This window comes from Dermacentor andersoni, chromosome 5 (assembly GCF_023375885.2).
Source record: "Dermacentor andersoni chromosome 5, qqDerAnde1_hic_scaffold, whole genome shotgun sequence".
Taxonomy (NCBI): domain Eukaryota; kingdom Metazoa; phylum Arthropoda; class Arachnida; order Ixodida; family Ixodidae; genus Dermacentor; species Dermacentor andersoni.
This window is the reverse complement of record NC_092818.1, coordinates 182,286,110-182,304,742: the sequence shown is the minus strand read 5'-3', so window position 1 is coordinate 182,304,742 and position 18,633 is coordinate 182,286,110. Positions and strand designations below refer to the sequence as shown.

General features: G+C 44.9%; 1 protein-coding gene across 7 annotated transcripts in view; it reads left to right on the top strand.

The window, feature by feature from the left end:
* LOC126531703 (uncharacterized) overlaps positions 1–18,633 on the top strand; it is a 53,572-nt gene that overhangs the window by 13,709 nt on the left and 21,230 nt on the right. For 3 of the 7 annotated variants that reach the window (XM_055071402.2, XM_055071404.2, XM_055071400.2), the window contains exons 4-5: positions 4,977–5,209; positions 8,080–10,152. The exons of 3 other annotated variants lie outside the window; for them this stretch is intronic. In XM_055071402.2, the coding sequence (XP_054927377.1) occupies positions 4,977–5,209; positions 8,080–8,290 (444 nt within the window). In that variant the 3' untranslated portion in view covers positions 8,291–10,152. Of the gene's footprint in view, positions 1–4,976; positions 5,210–8,079; positions 10,153–18,633 lie in introns of those variants that run through there. One more of the 7 variants, XM_055071401.2, reaches the window with a different exon arrangement.

The window sequence follows — 18,633 nt, the reverse complement described above, 5'->3', positions numbered from 1 at the left end:
CGTTTTCATTGAAACACTAGGCAACGGGAAAATGAGAAAGCGCGTCTCGGGCCGCCAGGGCCTCGCCAACTCGCGGTACGCGCCGGCGTCTCGTGCTGCTACGATTCGTGCAGTGCTTCCGTTATGTGGATGTCAACAACAGTTATGTCAACCAAATATCTTTAATTATGTTGTTTTAAGTCCTCAACAAGGAGCTCCCATAGAGATTTAAATGATTACATAAAGGCAGGGAGGTTCATCGGTACCCTGCATGGGGGAATAGAAAAACAGGAACATAGACGACGTTAAGAGGAAGCTTTAGCTCGGGTGCTCCTATCTAAATGCATGTAAAAGGAGAATTCGTCTTTCTCGGCAACCACTCCACCAAATTTGACAAGGTTTGTTATATTTAAAGGAAAAACTTAAAATCTAGTGACTGTTGATTTCCAATTTTCGATTTAGATTGTCAAGTTTTTATTAAGAATTGGCAAAAATCGAAAATTTTCAGGAAACGAAACTATCAAGTTTACAACTATCTAACTCAGCAAGGAAAAATGATATCACAATTCTGTGAATTGCATCTGATAGTATATCTAAAGCGGACAAAATTGATATGTTACACATGAAACTAAAGAAATGTAGTAGTATGGAAATACAGCTTTTGCAGAACCCTTGTAAACAACGTAACAAATTCATATAAGATATATACTGACATATTGAATTTGTCCGCTTTGAATGATATAATGGATGCCGTTTACAGAACCGCGATATCTGTTTTTGATGCAGACTTATTAATTTGTAAACTTCGTGCTCCTATATTTTTCAAAATTTCGTATTTTTGATAAACCTTTTCATAAAATGTAAGCCCTAAATCGAAATTCCGCTTGCGCCAGTCACTAGAATTTAGCTTTCTCACTCAAATGCAACAAATGTCATTAAAATCGGTCCAGCGGTTATCTCAGAAAAGCGTTTTCGCATTTTACATGTACTTGAATAGGCGGCGTCGGAGTTGGGCCCGAGCTAAAGCTTCCTCTTAAGTGCGCACGCAATCCAGGGGTAGAAGGCAGCTTTCTCAGTCAATCATGTCTTGTGAATGTGCATCACCTCTACAGGGCTAGTATGTTTTCGCAATATCCCATCTACGTTCGTTGTCCCTACACAGATAGACCGAAAAATTCAGGGGCTATTTCGCGGTAAATTCGAGAGAAATGCATTGGCATTACGTCGCACCTCTTTGAAGTCCCAGATTCAACATTTAAACCGCGTTCAACACATTGCAAAGTGTTCTTCGGGAGCTCACTCAACAAATATATATATATATATATATATATATATATATATATATATATATATATATATATATATATATATATATATATATATATATATATATATATATATGAGAAAGGTGAAAGTCGGTACGTTGTCGTCATGGGCGACTTCAATGAAAAAGCAGGGAAAATGCAGGCTGGGAACAAGCAATTGGCAACTACGCTACCGATTCTGGGAACGCTAGAGAGGAGATGCTGGTAAAATTCGTGAAAACGATTATACGCCTTGCTCGTCCTGAGCAAGAAATATATGCTCCGAATAATGAATACCTTCTTCGGGAAGCGCAGTAACAGAAAGTGGACCTGGAGATAGTGGAGAAATAAGAAATTAAATAGATTTCATACTCTCTGCCGATACCAGCATAGTGCAGGATGCAGAAGTGCAAGGTAGGGTAAAGTGCAGTGACCATAAGTTACAGAAGTCTAAGGTTTCTCTCAATTCGAAGAGAGAAAGAGTAAAATTAGTCTAAAAGAAACAGGCCTATTTAGACGCAGTAAGGGTAGAAGCAGACGAATTCATGCTGGTGCTCGCAAATAAATATGCAGCTTTAGAACAGGAAAATGTAGATAACATAGAGATAATGAATGAAACCGTAACTAGGCTAATTTCAGAAGCAGCAATTGAGGTGGAAGGTAATGCACCAATGCAACCAGTAGGTAAGCTCTCCAAAGAAGCAAAGGTTCTAATAAAGAAACGACAAAACATTAAAGTGTCCAACTCCAGAGATCAGATAGGATTTGCTCAACTGTCAAAACTGATCAACAAGAAATTAGGAATATGCGAAATTATAACGTGGGCAAGATTGGGGGAGCAGTATAAAAATGGGCGCAACATAAAATAAGTGAGAAGAAAAATTGGCATCGGACAAGGCAAGATGTATGCACTGAAAGATAAGTCAAGAAGAAACAGGCCAATTTAGCCATCGGCAATTTCGATGATATAGTAAAAGCAGCACAAGAATTTTATACTCACCTGTACAGTACCAGGGCAGCCACGCTATACCTTCATTCGAAGTAGTGATGAACAGGATACAGAGGCTCCTTTAATAACTAGCCATGAAGTTAGAAGGGCCTTTCAAGACATTACCCGGGCAAAAGCGGCAAAAGAAGATGGAACAACAGTCTATTTAATCAAGGATGGCGGAGACATCACGCTAAAAGACCTTGCGGCCCTTTACAAGCATAGCCTCAAAACTTCAAGTGTACCAGAGAGCTGGAACAATGCCAACATTATGTTAATCCATAAGAATGGAGACGTTAAAAAAATTGAAGGATTATAGGTGCATTAGCTTGCTTTCAGTATTGTATAAAATATTCACCAAGATAACTTCCAATAGAATCAGGTTAACACTTCTGTCAACCAAGACAACAGGCTGGCTTCAGAAAGGGATATTGTACAATAGGTCACATCCATGTCATCATTCAGGTAACTCGGAAATCTGCGGAGTGCAATCAACCTCTATATGCCATAGCTTTGATAGATTATGAAACGGCATTTGATTCAGTAGATATACCAGCAGTCATATATTTCGTAATCAACGAGCACAGGAGCCGTACGTGAATATCTGGGCAAAGATCTACAAAGATTCCACAGCTACCTTGGTTCTCCACAAGAATAGTAGAAAGTTCATCAACATCTTCAGCAGCAGCAGCAGCAGCCTGGCTACGCCCACTGCAGGGGAAAGGCATCTCCCATACTTCTCCAACTATACCCCGGTCATGTGCTAATTGTGGCCATGTTGTCTCTGCAAACTTCTTAATCTCATCCGCCCACCTAACTTTCTGCCGCCCCCTGCTACGCTTCCCTTCTCTTGGAATCCAGTCCGTAACCCTTAATGACCATCGGTTATCTTCCCTCCTCATTACATGTCCTGCTCATGCCCATCTATTTTTCTTGATTTCAACTAAGATGTCATTAACTCGAGTTTGTTCCCTCACCCAATCTGCTCATTTCTTATCCCTTAATGTTACACCTATCATTCTTCTTTCCATAGCTCGTTGCGTCGTCCTCAATTTAAGTAGAACCCTTTTCGTAAGCCTCCAGGTTTCTGCCCCGTACGTGAGTACTGGTAAGACACAGCTGTCACATACTTTTCTCTTGAGGAATAATGGCAAACTGCTGTTCATGATCTGAAAATGCCTGCAAAACGCACCCCAGCCCGTTCTTATTCTTCTGATTACTTCAGTCTCATGACCCGGATCCGCGGTCACTACCTGTCCTAAGTAGATGTATTCTCTTACCACTTCCAGTGCCTCGCTACTTATCGTAAACTGCTGTTCTCTTCCGAGACTGTTAAACATTACTTTAGTTTTTTGCAGATTAATTTTTAGACCCACCCTTCTGCTTTGCCTCTCCAGGTCAGTGAGCATGCATTGCAGTTGGTCCCCTGAGTTACTAAGCAAGGCAATATCATCAGTGAATCGCAAGTTACTAAGGTATTCTCTAAGGCACTAAGGTAGTAGAAGGTTACCTATCAAGAAAAGGGTCACGCAAAGATACACCATCTCTACAATCTATCCCTACTGCATGCTTTAAAGTAGTATTCAAGCTGCTGGACTGGGAAGGCTTAGGAGTGAGGATCAACGGCGAATATCTCAGCAGCCTTCAGTTTGCAGATGACATTATCCTCTTCAGCAACATTGGGGACGAATTGCAACGAAGATTGAGGGCCTTAATCGAGAAAGTGTAAGAATGGGGTTAAAGAATAATATGTATAAGACAGTGATAATGTTCAATAGCCTGGCAAGGGAACGAGAATTCTGGATAGCCAGTCAGCCTCCAGAGTCTGTGAAGAAGTACGTTTACCTAGGTCAATTACTCACAGGGAACCCTGATCATGAGAAGGAAATTTACAGAAGAATAAAAAATAGATTGGAGTGAATACGGCAGGCATTACCAAATCCTGACTGTGAGCTTACCAGGATCGTTGAGAAGAAAAGTGTACAATAATTACATTCTACTTCTGCAAAAACATGGGGCAGAAACTTCAAGGTTAACAAGGAAACTCAAGAACAAGTTAAGGACCGCGAAAATAACGATGGAACGAAGAATGTTAGGGATGAGGTGAAGAGACAGAAAGAGAACGGTGGGGTATCGGAGAGCAAACGGGAATAGCCGATATTATAGTTCAAACTAAGAGAACAAAATGGAGCTAGGCACACCATGTAATGCGTAGAGTAGATAACCGGTGGACCATTAGAGTTGCAGAATAGTGGGTGCCAATGGAAGGTAAGCGCAGTCAAGGACGGCAGAAGACTAGGTGAACTATTGAAGTTAGGAAATTTGCAGGCGAAAGCTGGAATGAGCTAGCGCAAGACAGGGGTAACTGGAGACCGCAGGAAGAGACCTTCGGCTTGCAGTGGACTTAAACATAGGTTGTTGATGATGATATATGTACGTGTGTTGAGTTATAAGTTTGGTCTCAAATCATGCCACACCAAAAAATTTTTTGCAGTCATTTTTCCTTCGGTTATCCACGGAATGCAACCATCTTCCTGGTGAAGTATAAATTTACGATAACAAAAGATTTCTAGCAGCTTTAGCTAACATTGTATAATCGAAGCATTTTTTGTTTACTGTACGCTAGTAACCTAAGTGCATTCTGTATTTCCTACATTTTTAAATCTCCGTAAAGGAAGCCTGGTTGTCTTTTCGGGGACGTGCAGATCACGCGAGGCCTGATGGAAGCGGCGGGCATGGCCGTGCCGCTGACTGCCAACGCGTCTTCGTCCGTGCACGACGTGGACAAGTTGGACCCCGTGATGCTGGCGGGATACTGCGAGCGTTGGGAAGACGTTCGCGACACAGCTCTCTGGCACGCCTGCCTCGAATACCACTACGCCATCAACACGCACCACCAGCAGAACGAATTGTGGCATATGGAGGAAGGCGAGACCAAGTGCGTCGACAAGAATACATTATTCCACGTTTGATTAAGATTGATTAAGTGTTGACTAAGATTGATTGATTGATTGATTGATTGATTGATTGATTGATTGATTGATTGATTGATTGATTGATTGATTGATTGATTGATTGATTGATTGATTGATTGATTGATTGATTGACGTCGTACCAACATGTGGCCCTCGCGTATTGTTGAACACCGTCCAAAGGGTTTCAGCGCGGCGCTAAACTTTGCTATCGCTTTCAGTGATTCGCCCTTAGGGCGAAACATCGAATTTTTTTAACACAAATGTCTTCATTTGGCTGTACCACCCGTTCGTGGGGGTCGGTGGCCGGACTTTCTCCGCTGCTAGCGCCGTGCATTTTGAGCCTCACGTGCATTGAGGTGAGAGGTTTGTGGCGTCTGAAGGTTTAGGTTCCGTGGTCTGTGGTGGCCACGTGTCGCGCTTGTCCGTCACTTGGGCAAACGGTTGTGAGGTTGACCTGTACGCTGACAAACCCGCTACGCGCCTCTTGTCGAGATGCGCCGTTTCTTCTTGCCGGCTAACCGCATTCAGCAGCTTCGCTTAAACCGACTCCCACAGTGCATTAGATTTGCATGATCTTAAGCGAATGGTCGGAGGAGTATCTAGTAAACAAGAGGAGAAGTAAGCGCAGGTTCTCGGCCGTTGCCGTGCCATCATCCTTCCCACACTGTGGTGATCACGTTGTCGTCATGCTACCTTGGTCATGCTGCGGTTGTCGTCGCACCGTCATCCGTTGTCATCACTCCATCGCCATCATTCCATCGTCGTCACACCGTCATCGTCGCGCCGTCTCTAACAAAACAGCTCGGGAGTAATTTACGCCGCCATCATCAAACAACTTAATCTGCGGCAGCAGTATACCTCGGAAATACGTTGCAAGTGTGTGCATTTGATTTCTGCAGTCCGGATAAGATATTCACTTACTTTGACAATCATCTCCATGTGTGCGTATTTTTTTTTCCTTTTTTTTAGCGTTTTCATCTCTGTCATCTTTCTAACCCCTATCCCCCATCCCCAGTGTAGGGTAGCAAACCGGAGGCTCATATCTGGTTAACCTCCCTGCCTTTCCTCTTCATTCTCTCTCTCTCTCTCTCTTTGACAATCATCGAAGATGATTCGATCCTGCACCATGTCTTTTTTTTTTTTTCATGGTTATGCATGTATGTTTAGTCGCTTGTCCGCTGATAATCTCTTCAGCTCTGTGGCACATCATTCGTAGATACTGCTACCGGTTTAAATACCGAACACTGCGAAGCTCTTCTATAGGGAATTAAACTAGATTGCATCCTTGCTGCTTTCTTTGCCATGTACACAGTATAACACACACTGTACTGTTATTCCAATGAAAGTACCGGTGGGCTTAGAGAGAGACAAAGAGAGATTAACAGCGTGGAAAAGGCAGGGAGGTTAACCGGATAAGATTCTGATTTGCTACTCTGCACTGGGGGTAGGGTAAGTCGAAATGAAAAACGGAAAGAACAGCGGAGAGAAAAAGTAAGAAAACGGGAAAAAAAGACAGGAAAGGTCGCGACCGCCTACGAGAACTCCAGTCTCTCCAATAAGCCACTCGAGCGTAAAAATTTCAAGAGCGCCTTCACTGTCTTGTGCTGACGACTGTATAGGACAGCGTTCCAAAACTGTCTGCTCCGAAAGCGGCCGGTCGTCAAGACGCGCCAGCGCGGTAGCGAGTGACTGTCTGTGTGCGCTGTATCGGGCACAATGACAAAGAACGTGTTCGATAGTGCTTAATGATGCTCGTCATTTGTGCATTAATATAGATATTTCTAGCTGCAATTCAAGTCCAGTGCACGAGAGGTCTTCGTTGTGCTTAAAGCTTTTGCTTTTAACAGAATCATCGAAATGCCCCTTCCGTCCGCAAAATATTGAGGTCATTATTTCCACACATGCTCGCCACGGCAACTCAATGGAGCGTGAAACCGCTCCCCGACACTTTGTCCCCACAGATTCCAAGCATTTCTGACGCTTACGAAGAGTATCTCCTAAGCAGTTTAGACTGATAAACTGCGGCCGTATTGACAAAGCTTTTCGTCTCTAAGTGCTCTTTGTCATTGACCAGCAGCCTTCATTAGCAATTATGTCCAGCATTATTATTGACCGTATTTTGCTCTTAAGAATAATTCTATCATAAGACCTTTTTTTGTGAATGCGGGCCTTGTTCTTTCAAGCGTATATTTTCGTTAACTTCGCGGTAAGAAGTTAATTACTAGAAGGGAAAATAAAAGCAGAACATTCATTTTAATTGCGTAAGCGTTTCTAATGCCTACCCAACGAGGAAACCCGTACGTCCGTGCGCGCCACGTAAGTCGATAGCTTTCAAGATCGGGCCCGAAGCAGCGAGCGAATTGACCTTCGTGCTGCCTCTCGCTTCAACGCCAACAAAGCGGCAAGAACACAGCGCATACGAAGGTATACACTCAACGCACTCCGTCCCCATCACATAGCGCTTTCAAGATAGGGCCCGCGCGGCCGCGCGTGGCGCACGAGACAGGTTGGCGTACGACACAGAACGTGCTGCACGAGATAGATTGTCCGTGTCAGTCAATATATCGCGAAATTAAAACACGCTTAGAACTGCGCTCAAGTTTCGCATTAGGTAGTATCGTAATCGCCAGTGATCTTTTTTTTTCGTTTTTTTCTGGCTCATTAACCACCTCTCCGTAAGAGTGGCTGTGCCTCACTGTAGAAGGCTGATTTACCATCACACGTCAACTTACTTGTCTCTATAGTGTCCCTATAACGTAACTGCATGCGCGATATTAGGTGCACGGCCGTAAGTGTAAAACTGCGCCTTCTAATTCTTTTCATCACCCCCAAGGGAGGAACAATGCTGCCGGGCCCTGCCAGAGTTGCTGTGTGACAAGGCGTCGCGCAAGTTGCAGAAGGAGCTGAACGGCGTGGTTTCTTCGACAATGTGGTCCGTGGAGACGCAGTTCTACCTGGGGATACCAGACAAGTGGTTCGACCGCGCATTGGAAATGGCTGCCTCTCTGGCTTCTTGCCGTAAAATACACCAGACCAACACTTAACGCCTTCAGGTCAGCACCTGGGCTGTGTGACGCATGTTCTCGTTCTGCTAGCTTTATTTGTCCGACTTGCTATATAGTAACTAGGGCGTTGACAAACTACACGCAGTTGTTTTTGTTTTGCTTTGCTTTTCGTATACTGATCGGGAAAAATTTAGCAACACAGTGCCTTCTGCTGTGCGTGTAGCAATGACAAGGATTTGTCTTGGCCCTTGAGAAAATCTGTGCACAAAACCTTCGGTACACATTATTCATGGAACCTATTGAATTTGGGCATAGACTTTCGCAGGCGCATGTCAGCATATTGAAAGCTACTAAGACGCCTGACAAAGCACGTGAATGACACGTTCGTCCACTGAGTGCTAATAAACGTGCGCGAATGTATACGGACTGTGTCGATTTCAACTCACTACAAAAAAAAAAAAGAAAGTAGCATGGTCTTGGTGCGCCACATGTACGGAGTAAGTCCTGTCTACAGACGCTGTACGCTTCGCCTAAGTAGAGGCTAAATAGCTCTGGCACAAACTGCACGGACATCGATGTATTATGAAAACTTTTGAATGGCCACCCACCAAGGCGCTCTCCTTTCTTACAGGAAGCGCACTACAATCAGTGTTTTGGCTGTAAGGATAGAAGCGATCGATAGGCATGTGCACGTGATTGGATATATTTGCTTTAACAGGCCTGTTCGTAGGTGTGACTGTTTCCAGACCACTCTTCACTTCAGAGAGGCCAAATAAATGTGCGAAAACATTTGGGGCGTGCCTGGAAGATAAGTAATTAACTAATACAATGCGCCTATTAATGGTCTAGCTCTATCATCTTTCCGTCCCTTCTCCTCCCTCACGCAGCTGACCGATATTTAAGTGTCAGCCGCACCCTATATATACGGCTACGGTGTGGTCAGCAAGCTTTCCTCATTTCAGTCAACCAGACTCTCCCTTATTGGAAATTTATGCGGAAATGTGCGCCAGTACATGTCAGCTGTAATAATTATATTTTTTCTCGTGTACACTCGCTATCCGGTATCTAAGTCGCTCGCTCTGTTCAGCAGGTACGTGCACAGCCAAAGAGATGAGGGCGTTGATGAAGCTCCTGAGGTCCACGGGCCTACATAAGAAGCGTTGAGAACGCTGCCTGCTATACTGTTGCTTGTGCTTGACTGTGTATGTGCCTTACTTGGTTCGTTCTCCTGTCTCTTCCTATCCTCTAACCCTTTCCCCCGCGTACCGGGCAGTCAACCAGAGCTTCCTGTGGTTAACCTCCCTACGGTGGCTAAATAGGTAGGTGTGCCGTCTCTCGGGCGGGAAGCAAATAGTTCAGCGCTTCTCCGCTTAATGACGACAAACGTGGCGACGCGGTCAGAGCCCTGTCACAAGCGGCGTGCGTCGTGTGCCGCAGTGGCTGTGTTACAGTGGAAATGCTGCGTATTTATTACACAGTTTAAACTGGAAACCGTCTTCACAGTGACATCATAGACAGTAGCTGATTTCTGAATGCAGCGGAGCCCTGTCAATTGCGAAGCAAACGTACTTGCCTTGTCCGTCAGCTGTATATTTTTTTTTTAATTTGGCAGGCAAAAATAAAGAGCTCTTAACGCAGTTGTTTAGTTCGGTAAACACCTCAAAATTAAGTCTACTAACAGGAGCACAAATGGCACATCAACGAAATAGCCCTTCATCAGCTCTTCTACAGTGATAAGAGAGTCAAAGTTTGTTTCACGAAACAGTATGTAGGTGGTCGTATGCGAATGTAATTCGGGCAGAGCCGGAGTGTTCTTATGCCATGAAATGTGTAATCGAAAGGACTTGGTTTGAATGAATGTAAAATACGATCGAATAAATATTGATGCTGTCACAAATAAACTCCCTGGATTTATTTCTTTGCCCGTACGGGTGCTATTATAAACAAGATGTATGTTAATTTGTCTGGAGCTGTACACATTTGCAGTATAAATTAACAATCTTTTTCGCCAATAGAAATAAACTTGTTTTGTGAAAAATAACTCTTTCTTACTTTCTTCGATAATCTATGATTAGCTCCATGAGAGGATTAGCTTGTAGCATGCAAAACAATAGTTGGGACTCTTGATGATCGTACACGTATATTTGAATATGTAGGGTAATTCTTCGGTCGCACGCGTAAAATAAGAAAGCCATGATTTTAAAGCAAACAGTATCTTTAAATGAATTACGGCACTGCATCACAGCGTTCACGATGTATGTTGTAGCGTAGCGTAAGGTGATATTTATTCTCTTGTGTCATGTGAAAGTGCAGGCGAGTAGTGGATCAGCCTGATGATGCTGTTCGTTAGTTTGGGCTGCTCACAAGCGACGACTTCAGAAGGCTTGAGCTGCAGAAAGGAATGAGAATCTACCAGGGGCAGCGCACGCAGTAATCGTTTTCTTGTGAACCGCGACCGCTGCATTTGGAGATGAATTTTCTGCCTCTATTTGGCTGTCGATATTTGTCGTAGTGCTGGACAAAACGTCTTCAAGCTGCTCACACAGAATCATTTAGTCGACCGTCTTTCAACAGGTTCACTTCACCACTTGTGTACAAATACTTATTTTTCCCTTGTTCAACACGCGTCGTTTTCATTCGCATCCGATTTGCCTGAATCGTATGCAGGTTCGGCTCGCTGTCAACCCAGGATTATTTTTGCGGCCGGCATCCCGTCGAAGTCTTCCTTGCTCTTCTTGCGGGAATGTTTTGCAGCGAATCTATATGGCTAGGATCCCGGGTTACCTTCGCGTCCGTCTACAGAAACCTACCATCATCAATGGTTCATACCCCCGTTTCAAAATTTTTTAGTAAACACCAAACTCAAAAGAAGCATCCGAACCTCATAATTCGTGATAAGGCGCTCCTAATAAGAATGCGACGCATGTAGTGCTCCCCGCATACGTTTTCCGGTAACGATTACTGTTGCGCAAGCTGCCGCGACGACGGCAGCTTGAGATGTGTGAAGTGACGTCACTATCCTTTCGTATATAAAATAACCAGCCTAGAAACTGATTTCAACGTTGTTGCAGCACCGCTATGAGCGGCGGCGTGCTGTCAAAATAACCATTATTCTGAAATGGCACTACTACCATAACTCTAAAGCCATAAAGCATTGCATACCTCCCCCCCCCCCCCTCAGCAGTTCTAGTGGTGAAGTTCAACAGTTTCGCTGGACGCATCCACTTTCGCAGAGCCGGGATGGCAAGTATTTTAAATCAAAACGTAAAAAAAAATTGGAGGACGCTTAAGCTTCGCTTACAAGAGTGGAACGCGATAGCGTTATCGCACCCCGTTCGCGCCGCCTACTCAAACGCGCTACGCAAGCCAAACGTCGCGATCGGCACAGATAGCCGGGCCCCGACGCGCCATGAAGGCGGACGGGATCATGGGGCGAGTGGCGCGCCACGTGTCGGGGCAGCGCCGTACATTGCGAGGAGGGAGTCGTCTGTGTTTGCCGCAAGATGGCTCTGCGTGTGCGCAGAAGAAATGTAGCGGAAACGTACTTCGCTTCTTGTGAAACTGCGACTTCTGTAAGTAACATGGTCATAATTACCAATATACACCGCAGTAAAACTTTCTACGGCACGTTTCTAAGGCAAGACCGCATTCACTAGAGTCGATTTTGTCCCGTTTTGAAGGAACTAACTCGTGGCTGAGTGGTAGCGTCTCCGTCTCACACTCCTGAGACCCTGGTTCGATTCCCACGAGCCCATCTTGCAAGATGTTTTTTATTTATGAAGTGCCTTCTGGGATTTATCGCTCACGGCCAACGCCACCGACGCCGACGACACCGGCTTTTCTGCGACATGATCTCCTTAACGCTGTCGCGTTAAAATGTAATTCAAACCGCTTCTGCGCTCTAACTAGGGCGGCGGCAAACCGTGTATTCTCATTCATTTGCCTCAGGCGTCCAAAATCACAACTTTACACCCAGGTTATGTAACGTGAAAAGTGCATTTACAAGTTATTTTATTTACTGAAGCAAACAACCTGTCGTCACAGATACTACACAGCTGCCCGGTGCACCCTGCATTTCCGTATTAATGCCAAGCTTGTGCCCCCCGTAAGCTGTTATACCAAAGGCAGGACCGAGAAAATTCAGTGGTCAGCAAACCATGCACTAAAGCTATACGAAATGCACCGCCAAAATGAACACGCCAAGCCCGTAAAGTCTTCAACAACATGATTGAGTACATCGGGTTGGTCGACTACGCTCCGATGTCGTCAGAGCAGAGCAAGATATTCTGTTCTTGTGACGGAAGCGTTTGAACATCCTCGGTTGTAAAAAATTTCCAAGCACAATCCCAAGTGAGTTACTTAACGAAGAATCGGTCGAGTGTACAGCCTGGCAGCCGGCGCACGCAGGTGGGCTTGTTAGTATACGCCTTTTCCTTTAAGTGCACACTTTGGCCTCCCGCCGCGCTGTACGCAAGAGCACTCAGGGGCAGTTACGGTCGATGCCGATTTCCCGAGATGCTTGGTCTCGCAAATAATTGTGCATATTTGCCAGTCCGAAATACGATAGTGAAAAACGCGACCACGTCAAAACACCGAAAAGACGACGCTCTTAGCGAAGAAAGTTTATCCTCCGCGTTCATTTCCTCGCTTTTTGTCTGCTCACCGCCACCAAAATCCATCGTAGCACGCAGCGCCCATCATGGAAAAGAGCGCACCTGCAGCAAACACAGCGGCGACGGCTTCGGTCAGGCGTTAATCCATTTTTCAACGCTACGAGGACACGGACGACCACAACGCGTCTCACGCAAGCGCGCGGAGACCGCCGGTGGCGCGCTCTCGGAGCATGGGCAGCCCAGCCAGGAACCGATATACCACAGACGGGGGACGCAACCGGAAAAAAGGGAACACAGAAATGCCCAAACCGCAACAAAACGCGCGCGCGAATGAAGCGCCAAAGTGCCTTTCCTTCCCTGCCTCGGTACATCCGGAGTGGCCACCACGAAGCGGAAGTATCTGCAGGACGCGCGCGCCAACTGTTGCTGCATGCTTTTGTGCTCCGCCGTGGAATCAACAGGGAGAGGAGGTGATAGCAAACGGACAGGGAGAGAGGGGGCCGAGAAAGGGTGCACGGTCAGTCGATACCCGTCGCACGAAGCCTCGTCCCCCGCACCGCACCGCTCATGGCAAATACAAGAGCACCATGGAGAAACGCCGAACAAAAGAGAAAGAGGCCTGCACACGAGGACAGAGCCGTGTAGGATAGACGGAGACCACTTGGAGACATGAATAAAACAGGCGTTGTTGCGAGCTCTGAGCGATGTGAAGTTTCTGTTTCTTGTTGCTTTGTTGCTTTGTTTTTTAATCGATTTGTAACAACAGCACACAAAGGAAGTGCATCTGCGTGATGGATCTCAGTAAGAGTGTGTCAGAAAGCAACAGACGGGCTACGAGAGGCACCGTATTGTCAAATGCCCCGGATCAGGGTCCGTACGTATTCACAAAAAGATTGTTCGTACGAGCAAATTCCAGCCAATCGTGATGCTGGGCAAATTATTGTCAAAGCTGGCAGTCCAGTGGCAAAAATGTTCACAAACGAAAAGCTTGGCGAATTCGGGCCCAGTTTCGGTCCCCTGGGATCTTTTAACGTGTATCCAATGCTCATACGCACATATGCGTTAATTTCGTTGTTTAAATCGAAGTTTTATTTGCCTCTTCTCCGAGGTTTGACGACCATCGTCGTTAACTTGCCAGATATATATTTGGGGAAATATGGACAACTTGGGTCACTGCGTACGCACATGAATAGACAACTTGCTGCTGGATACTGCATATGTGTCCATTCCTGGCCGATCCCGCAGAATGGATGTTCTCTGTGCATACACTTCTCGTCAACGTTCTTCCCTCATGCAAGCATCATACGTACATCGCCTTCGTCCTCATCGTCACGAAGTAAAGTGACCACTATAGGCGACGGGGCTGTGCTCGTGTCGTCCGCTACTGCTGCTACCTCGCTAACTCAAACAGGCTTCGCGTCATTTACATTCCACCACTGCGCGATGGATTGTGCGGTGTGCGTGTGTGTGCGTGTGTGTGTGTGTGTGTGTGTGTGTGTGTGTGTGTGTGTGTGTGTGTGTGTGTGTGTGTGTGTGTGTGTGTGTGTGTGTGTGTGTTCGTTTCGAACCTGCGACTTTCATTCTGTGTAGCGGAATGTCATATATTCAATAGCGTATCTAATGTCAATGTCATTTCTAGGTCGCTGTCGGTCGAAATGTCGAAATGAACTTGTAAAAATCAATAAATTCAGGCGTATGAACGCAGACAGGGATATACTTTGCGCGGCCTCTTTCTGGTGTCGTCGCTCAACCAACGAACCGCGGTTCCTCATTTCAAACGATTCTTCGTCGCCGTTAACAAGGGGCGTCAACACACCAGAGATGTCAGTAACATCTTCTCAGGTGTACCTGGCGCCTGCTATAGTGCATATCATCGTCTCCACAAGCTGGTATCAATGAAAGTATCGCAATACACTGAGAATGAGTGTTCAGTTGGTTGGCGCTCTTTGCCCACCATTGGCCATTGCTCCATAAAACACCCTATATCAACAGCAGCAGCGCGCCACTGAGTTTGCTGGAGAACTGCCGATATATGCACTGTTACAATGGATGAACTGCATACGTACAATCGTCGTCTGTTAAATCATGTCTCGTCGAGGTTGTGCAGCTCCAGATGATTCATCGCGATTCTTATGTTGTAGGCATGCTGGCTTTCTAGCAACGCAGTTCATGTTGTGTGTCCCCCCCCCCCCCTCCAATATAGGTATAAGAACATTACTTGAGGGCTCGCTTCAGCACCACTATATCATTCAATCTACAAGATAACAATATTGCATACCACTGTCATCTCGAAATTCCAATGATACTACTGCTACACCAGCCGCCGAATAACTTGATAATTGAGGTTTCTTTTTAATTGCCGTCGACTTATTTGCGATTGCATCTCTGTTTATTAATGTTCCCTAATTGCTCATTTCACTCTCTGTTTGCAATGTAACCTTGCTTAACAAAATTAACTGTTAGTAGTAAGAACGAAATCAGTTTACAACGTCGCGTATTACAGATAAGATGTTGAGATATAGCGCAGATGTGCCGGAAAATATGACAACGAATATATGCACGAGAACGCTCATTGTGGACATATTATATTATATTATATTATATTATATTATATTATATTATATTATATTATATTATATTATGTTATATTATATTGTATTATATTATATTATATTATTTACTTTCTTTTTAGAAGCAGAGGTAGATGCTATAAACTGAGTCCAATGGGGACAATCAAGGATTATCTTAAACTGATTAAAATTGCATAGTGAATGAGTGATCAACATTAGGCATAAAGAATCCCCCCCAAAAAGGAGCCACTAGGTCGCTGAAAGAGAGAACCGGTTAAGTTCGGACAAATCAAAAGCACCCGTCGTGCTTGAATCGCCAAACCGGCTGCTCGCGTGTACGCTAGCGCTACATTTCCCTCTCATATTTTTTAATATACAATCTCATGGTTGTAACGTCCCGAAGAACTCACGCAAAAGTCGTGTACGAACAGCCGTATACAATTCATAAGCTGCAGTCAAATGTGGCAGGGTTTGGAAGCGGGCCATCTTTCGTCTCGATCCCGTGGACCATGATGGCCGCATGAAGCAGTGCATATCTTTTTCGTTTTTCCAACACAGCACTGGCCGGGTCAACGAAGCTTGGAGTCTCCGGTTATCTTGAGGCCGAATTTCTTATTTACGCGCACCCATAAAAAAAAAAGAAAAGGCCATGCCATAATCTGCTATCGCGCGCAAACAGACACTTATTTTTTAACACAGCCGTGGGCGTATACACAGCACCTCGCCACGCCTTAGGCTGCGCTTATCAGCTCTCTTATGTGTGGAAGTCTTGTTTATTAGGTGCGAAAATGTGCGAAATCCGGCCTGCTGAAATGTCAGCTATCCAAAATCCAAAGCTAAATAAACTAAAGTAAGAGCAAAGAACAAAAAAAAATAACAGAAGTGCGGACAGTAATGTCTCTACACTGGGAGAAAAACCGATTTATATTTTTGAAGCGCTCGCCGTTCTGAGACGTTTGCAAGGAAAAATAAATACTGGATATGATCCAGTTTTGGTGTAAATTAGGTGGCATTGTCAAAGTCGGCTAAAATGTTCGGTTAAAACAGGCTTTTTATCTACTGGTCCCCCTTTTTCTTTTTTTTTTTTTTTGCAGCGACAGCTCTTATTCTTTTCGTTTCTTTTTTTTCTTTTTGTTAATTATCTTTACTGCCTTCGAGTTATCTGGCACAAGCGTTTACGGGTCCCTTGCATGACGCCCACAAGGAAAGGCCCACACAGCGTTATGCGTTTTCTCTCTCTCCTCTTTCTCTCTCTTTATGCGCACCAAAATAATTTTTCTCCAGGCATATTTGCATCTAGCTTTTTGCCTAAAGCGACGACGTGCTGCGCTCACCACATGACGTCAAGCAATTTATGCGTGTTGCTCGCTATAACGCAAACAACTCTTCACGTTAATAGCCATCTGGACGGAACACTTGACGATAGATGTGGGGGCGGCACTCGGAGCTGTGATCGCTATGAGTTAGTTATTGACGTCCTTACCGCAAAAAAGAAAAAAAAAGGCAGATTCCTTTTCCTTCATTTCCTTTTTCCTTTTCTTGCCCATTGTACCAATAGCACAAGTTTTGTATTTTGACCAGCTTCGAAAATGCGTTCGGCTGCTGAAAGATATTTCATTTAGTATATATCCTACAGATTTCCCACGGTCCTTGACGTTTTCGTAAGCAGGTAACGCAATTTCAGGCACTCGAGATCACAGAGACTAAATAACCAATGGACGTCTAGTCTTGTAGAGCGCCCGCAGAGCAACATTTCTGGACAAAGTGCATTACGAGACAGTAAGGCACCAAAGGTTATGAGCAGCAATATTTTTTATGGCTTTCTACAACATTACGTAGAGAAAAGTAAAATTTCGCACCACCGTCTACATGACTTCCTAGCGGACGCCATACGAATGCCGGTATAAGGAAGACTCGTCTTGAACTTGGCTTGACCTAAAACATGTTTTCTGTTGCGCAAATAAAGAGTTTTTTTTTGTATGAAACCTCTGTGAAAAGTATTGATTATCCGATAGTATTTCTTGCAATAATATGTAATTAATCTGGTACAAAAAGCAAGCGAATAAAATTGAAACCCATGCGACTGAAACCGACGCACAGTTAGCGAAAACTTCTCACGTTTCCTCCAGCTTTAGCGACCCGTCGGTATACTGTTCATATTTGATATAACTGTGTAACCCAGCGTGCACGCTTATGTTCTGATAAAGAAAGTGCCCTTACATAAGCAACATTCTGCACGCTGTTTTAGTAGAGAATCAACCATGCCGATACGCGGAACGCACAGTTCGCCAAACACGTCTTCAAGATGTTCAAGCTTGCTCTTCGAGAAAGATCCGACGCTCCCACTTCAGACATTCTCACGCATACGATAACTAGGTCATGTAGGTATCCTGCATACAACACGACGGCAACACAGCGCTTTCTTTTTTTTAAAGCAATGCTAAGAAACTCTGTGGTCTGAATGTACAGAGGGTTGAGTATTTGGTGTCGTTCATGGGGCTATGATTATCCGCCATTAACTCCGTCATTGCAGTGCGGCCAACACCCAGCGAACATTTGCGTCTGAAAATAACAACGAAAATGATTTGGTAAAATGACATATATTACTTTGCATTTATAAGGCCGATGTGTTGCGCGCTATATCTTCTCGCAATGGACGCATGTCCGGATTGCACCTCAGTTCAACGCCCAGTTTCTCGGTGCGTTTAGGGGCAACGAAAAACTGCTCCCGGAGTGCTCGCCGCGCTCATTACGAGTGCCTGCGGCAAGCGCACATTGGCGCAGTCGACCGAGGAGAAAGGGGCGCTCCATGCAGGGTACACCAGGGCAGCCTGCGGTGCAGTTTATCGAGTACGTTATAAGCACTCGGGCGATAATGGGGAATTTGAGGAATAGTAACCCTTGGCGGCTTTGCGTACCCGAAACCTCCAACTCGTTTGTACGCCCGGCCGATAGCGTCTCCTAACATTTGCGACGCTGTTTCTAAAACTCCCAATTAATGTTACCTTCACTCCCGTCTCTTATACAAGAGAAAAATTCCTTGGTTGCATGCAAAGGCAGAAGAGCTCGTGACCATTCATCCCCACGCTAAATTTACTTAAGGCTGTCCCTACATTCTTCTTTGCATGGCGTCTGTTTGAAACGGAACGAAGTACAAGAGCCAGACAAGTGCTCGCAACATTTAAGTAATTTATCTCAG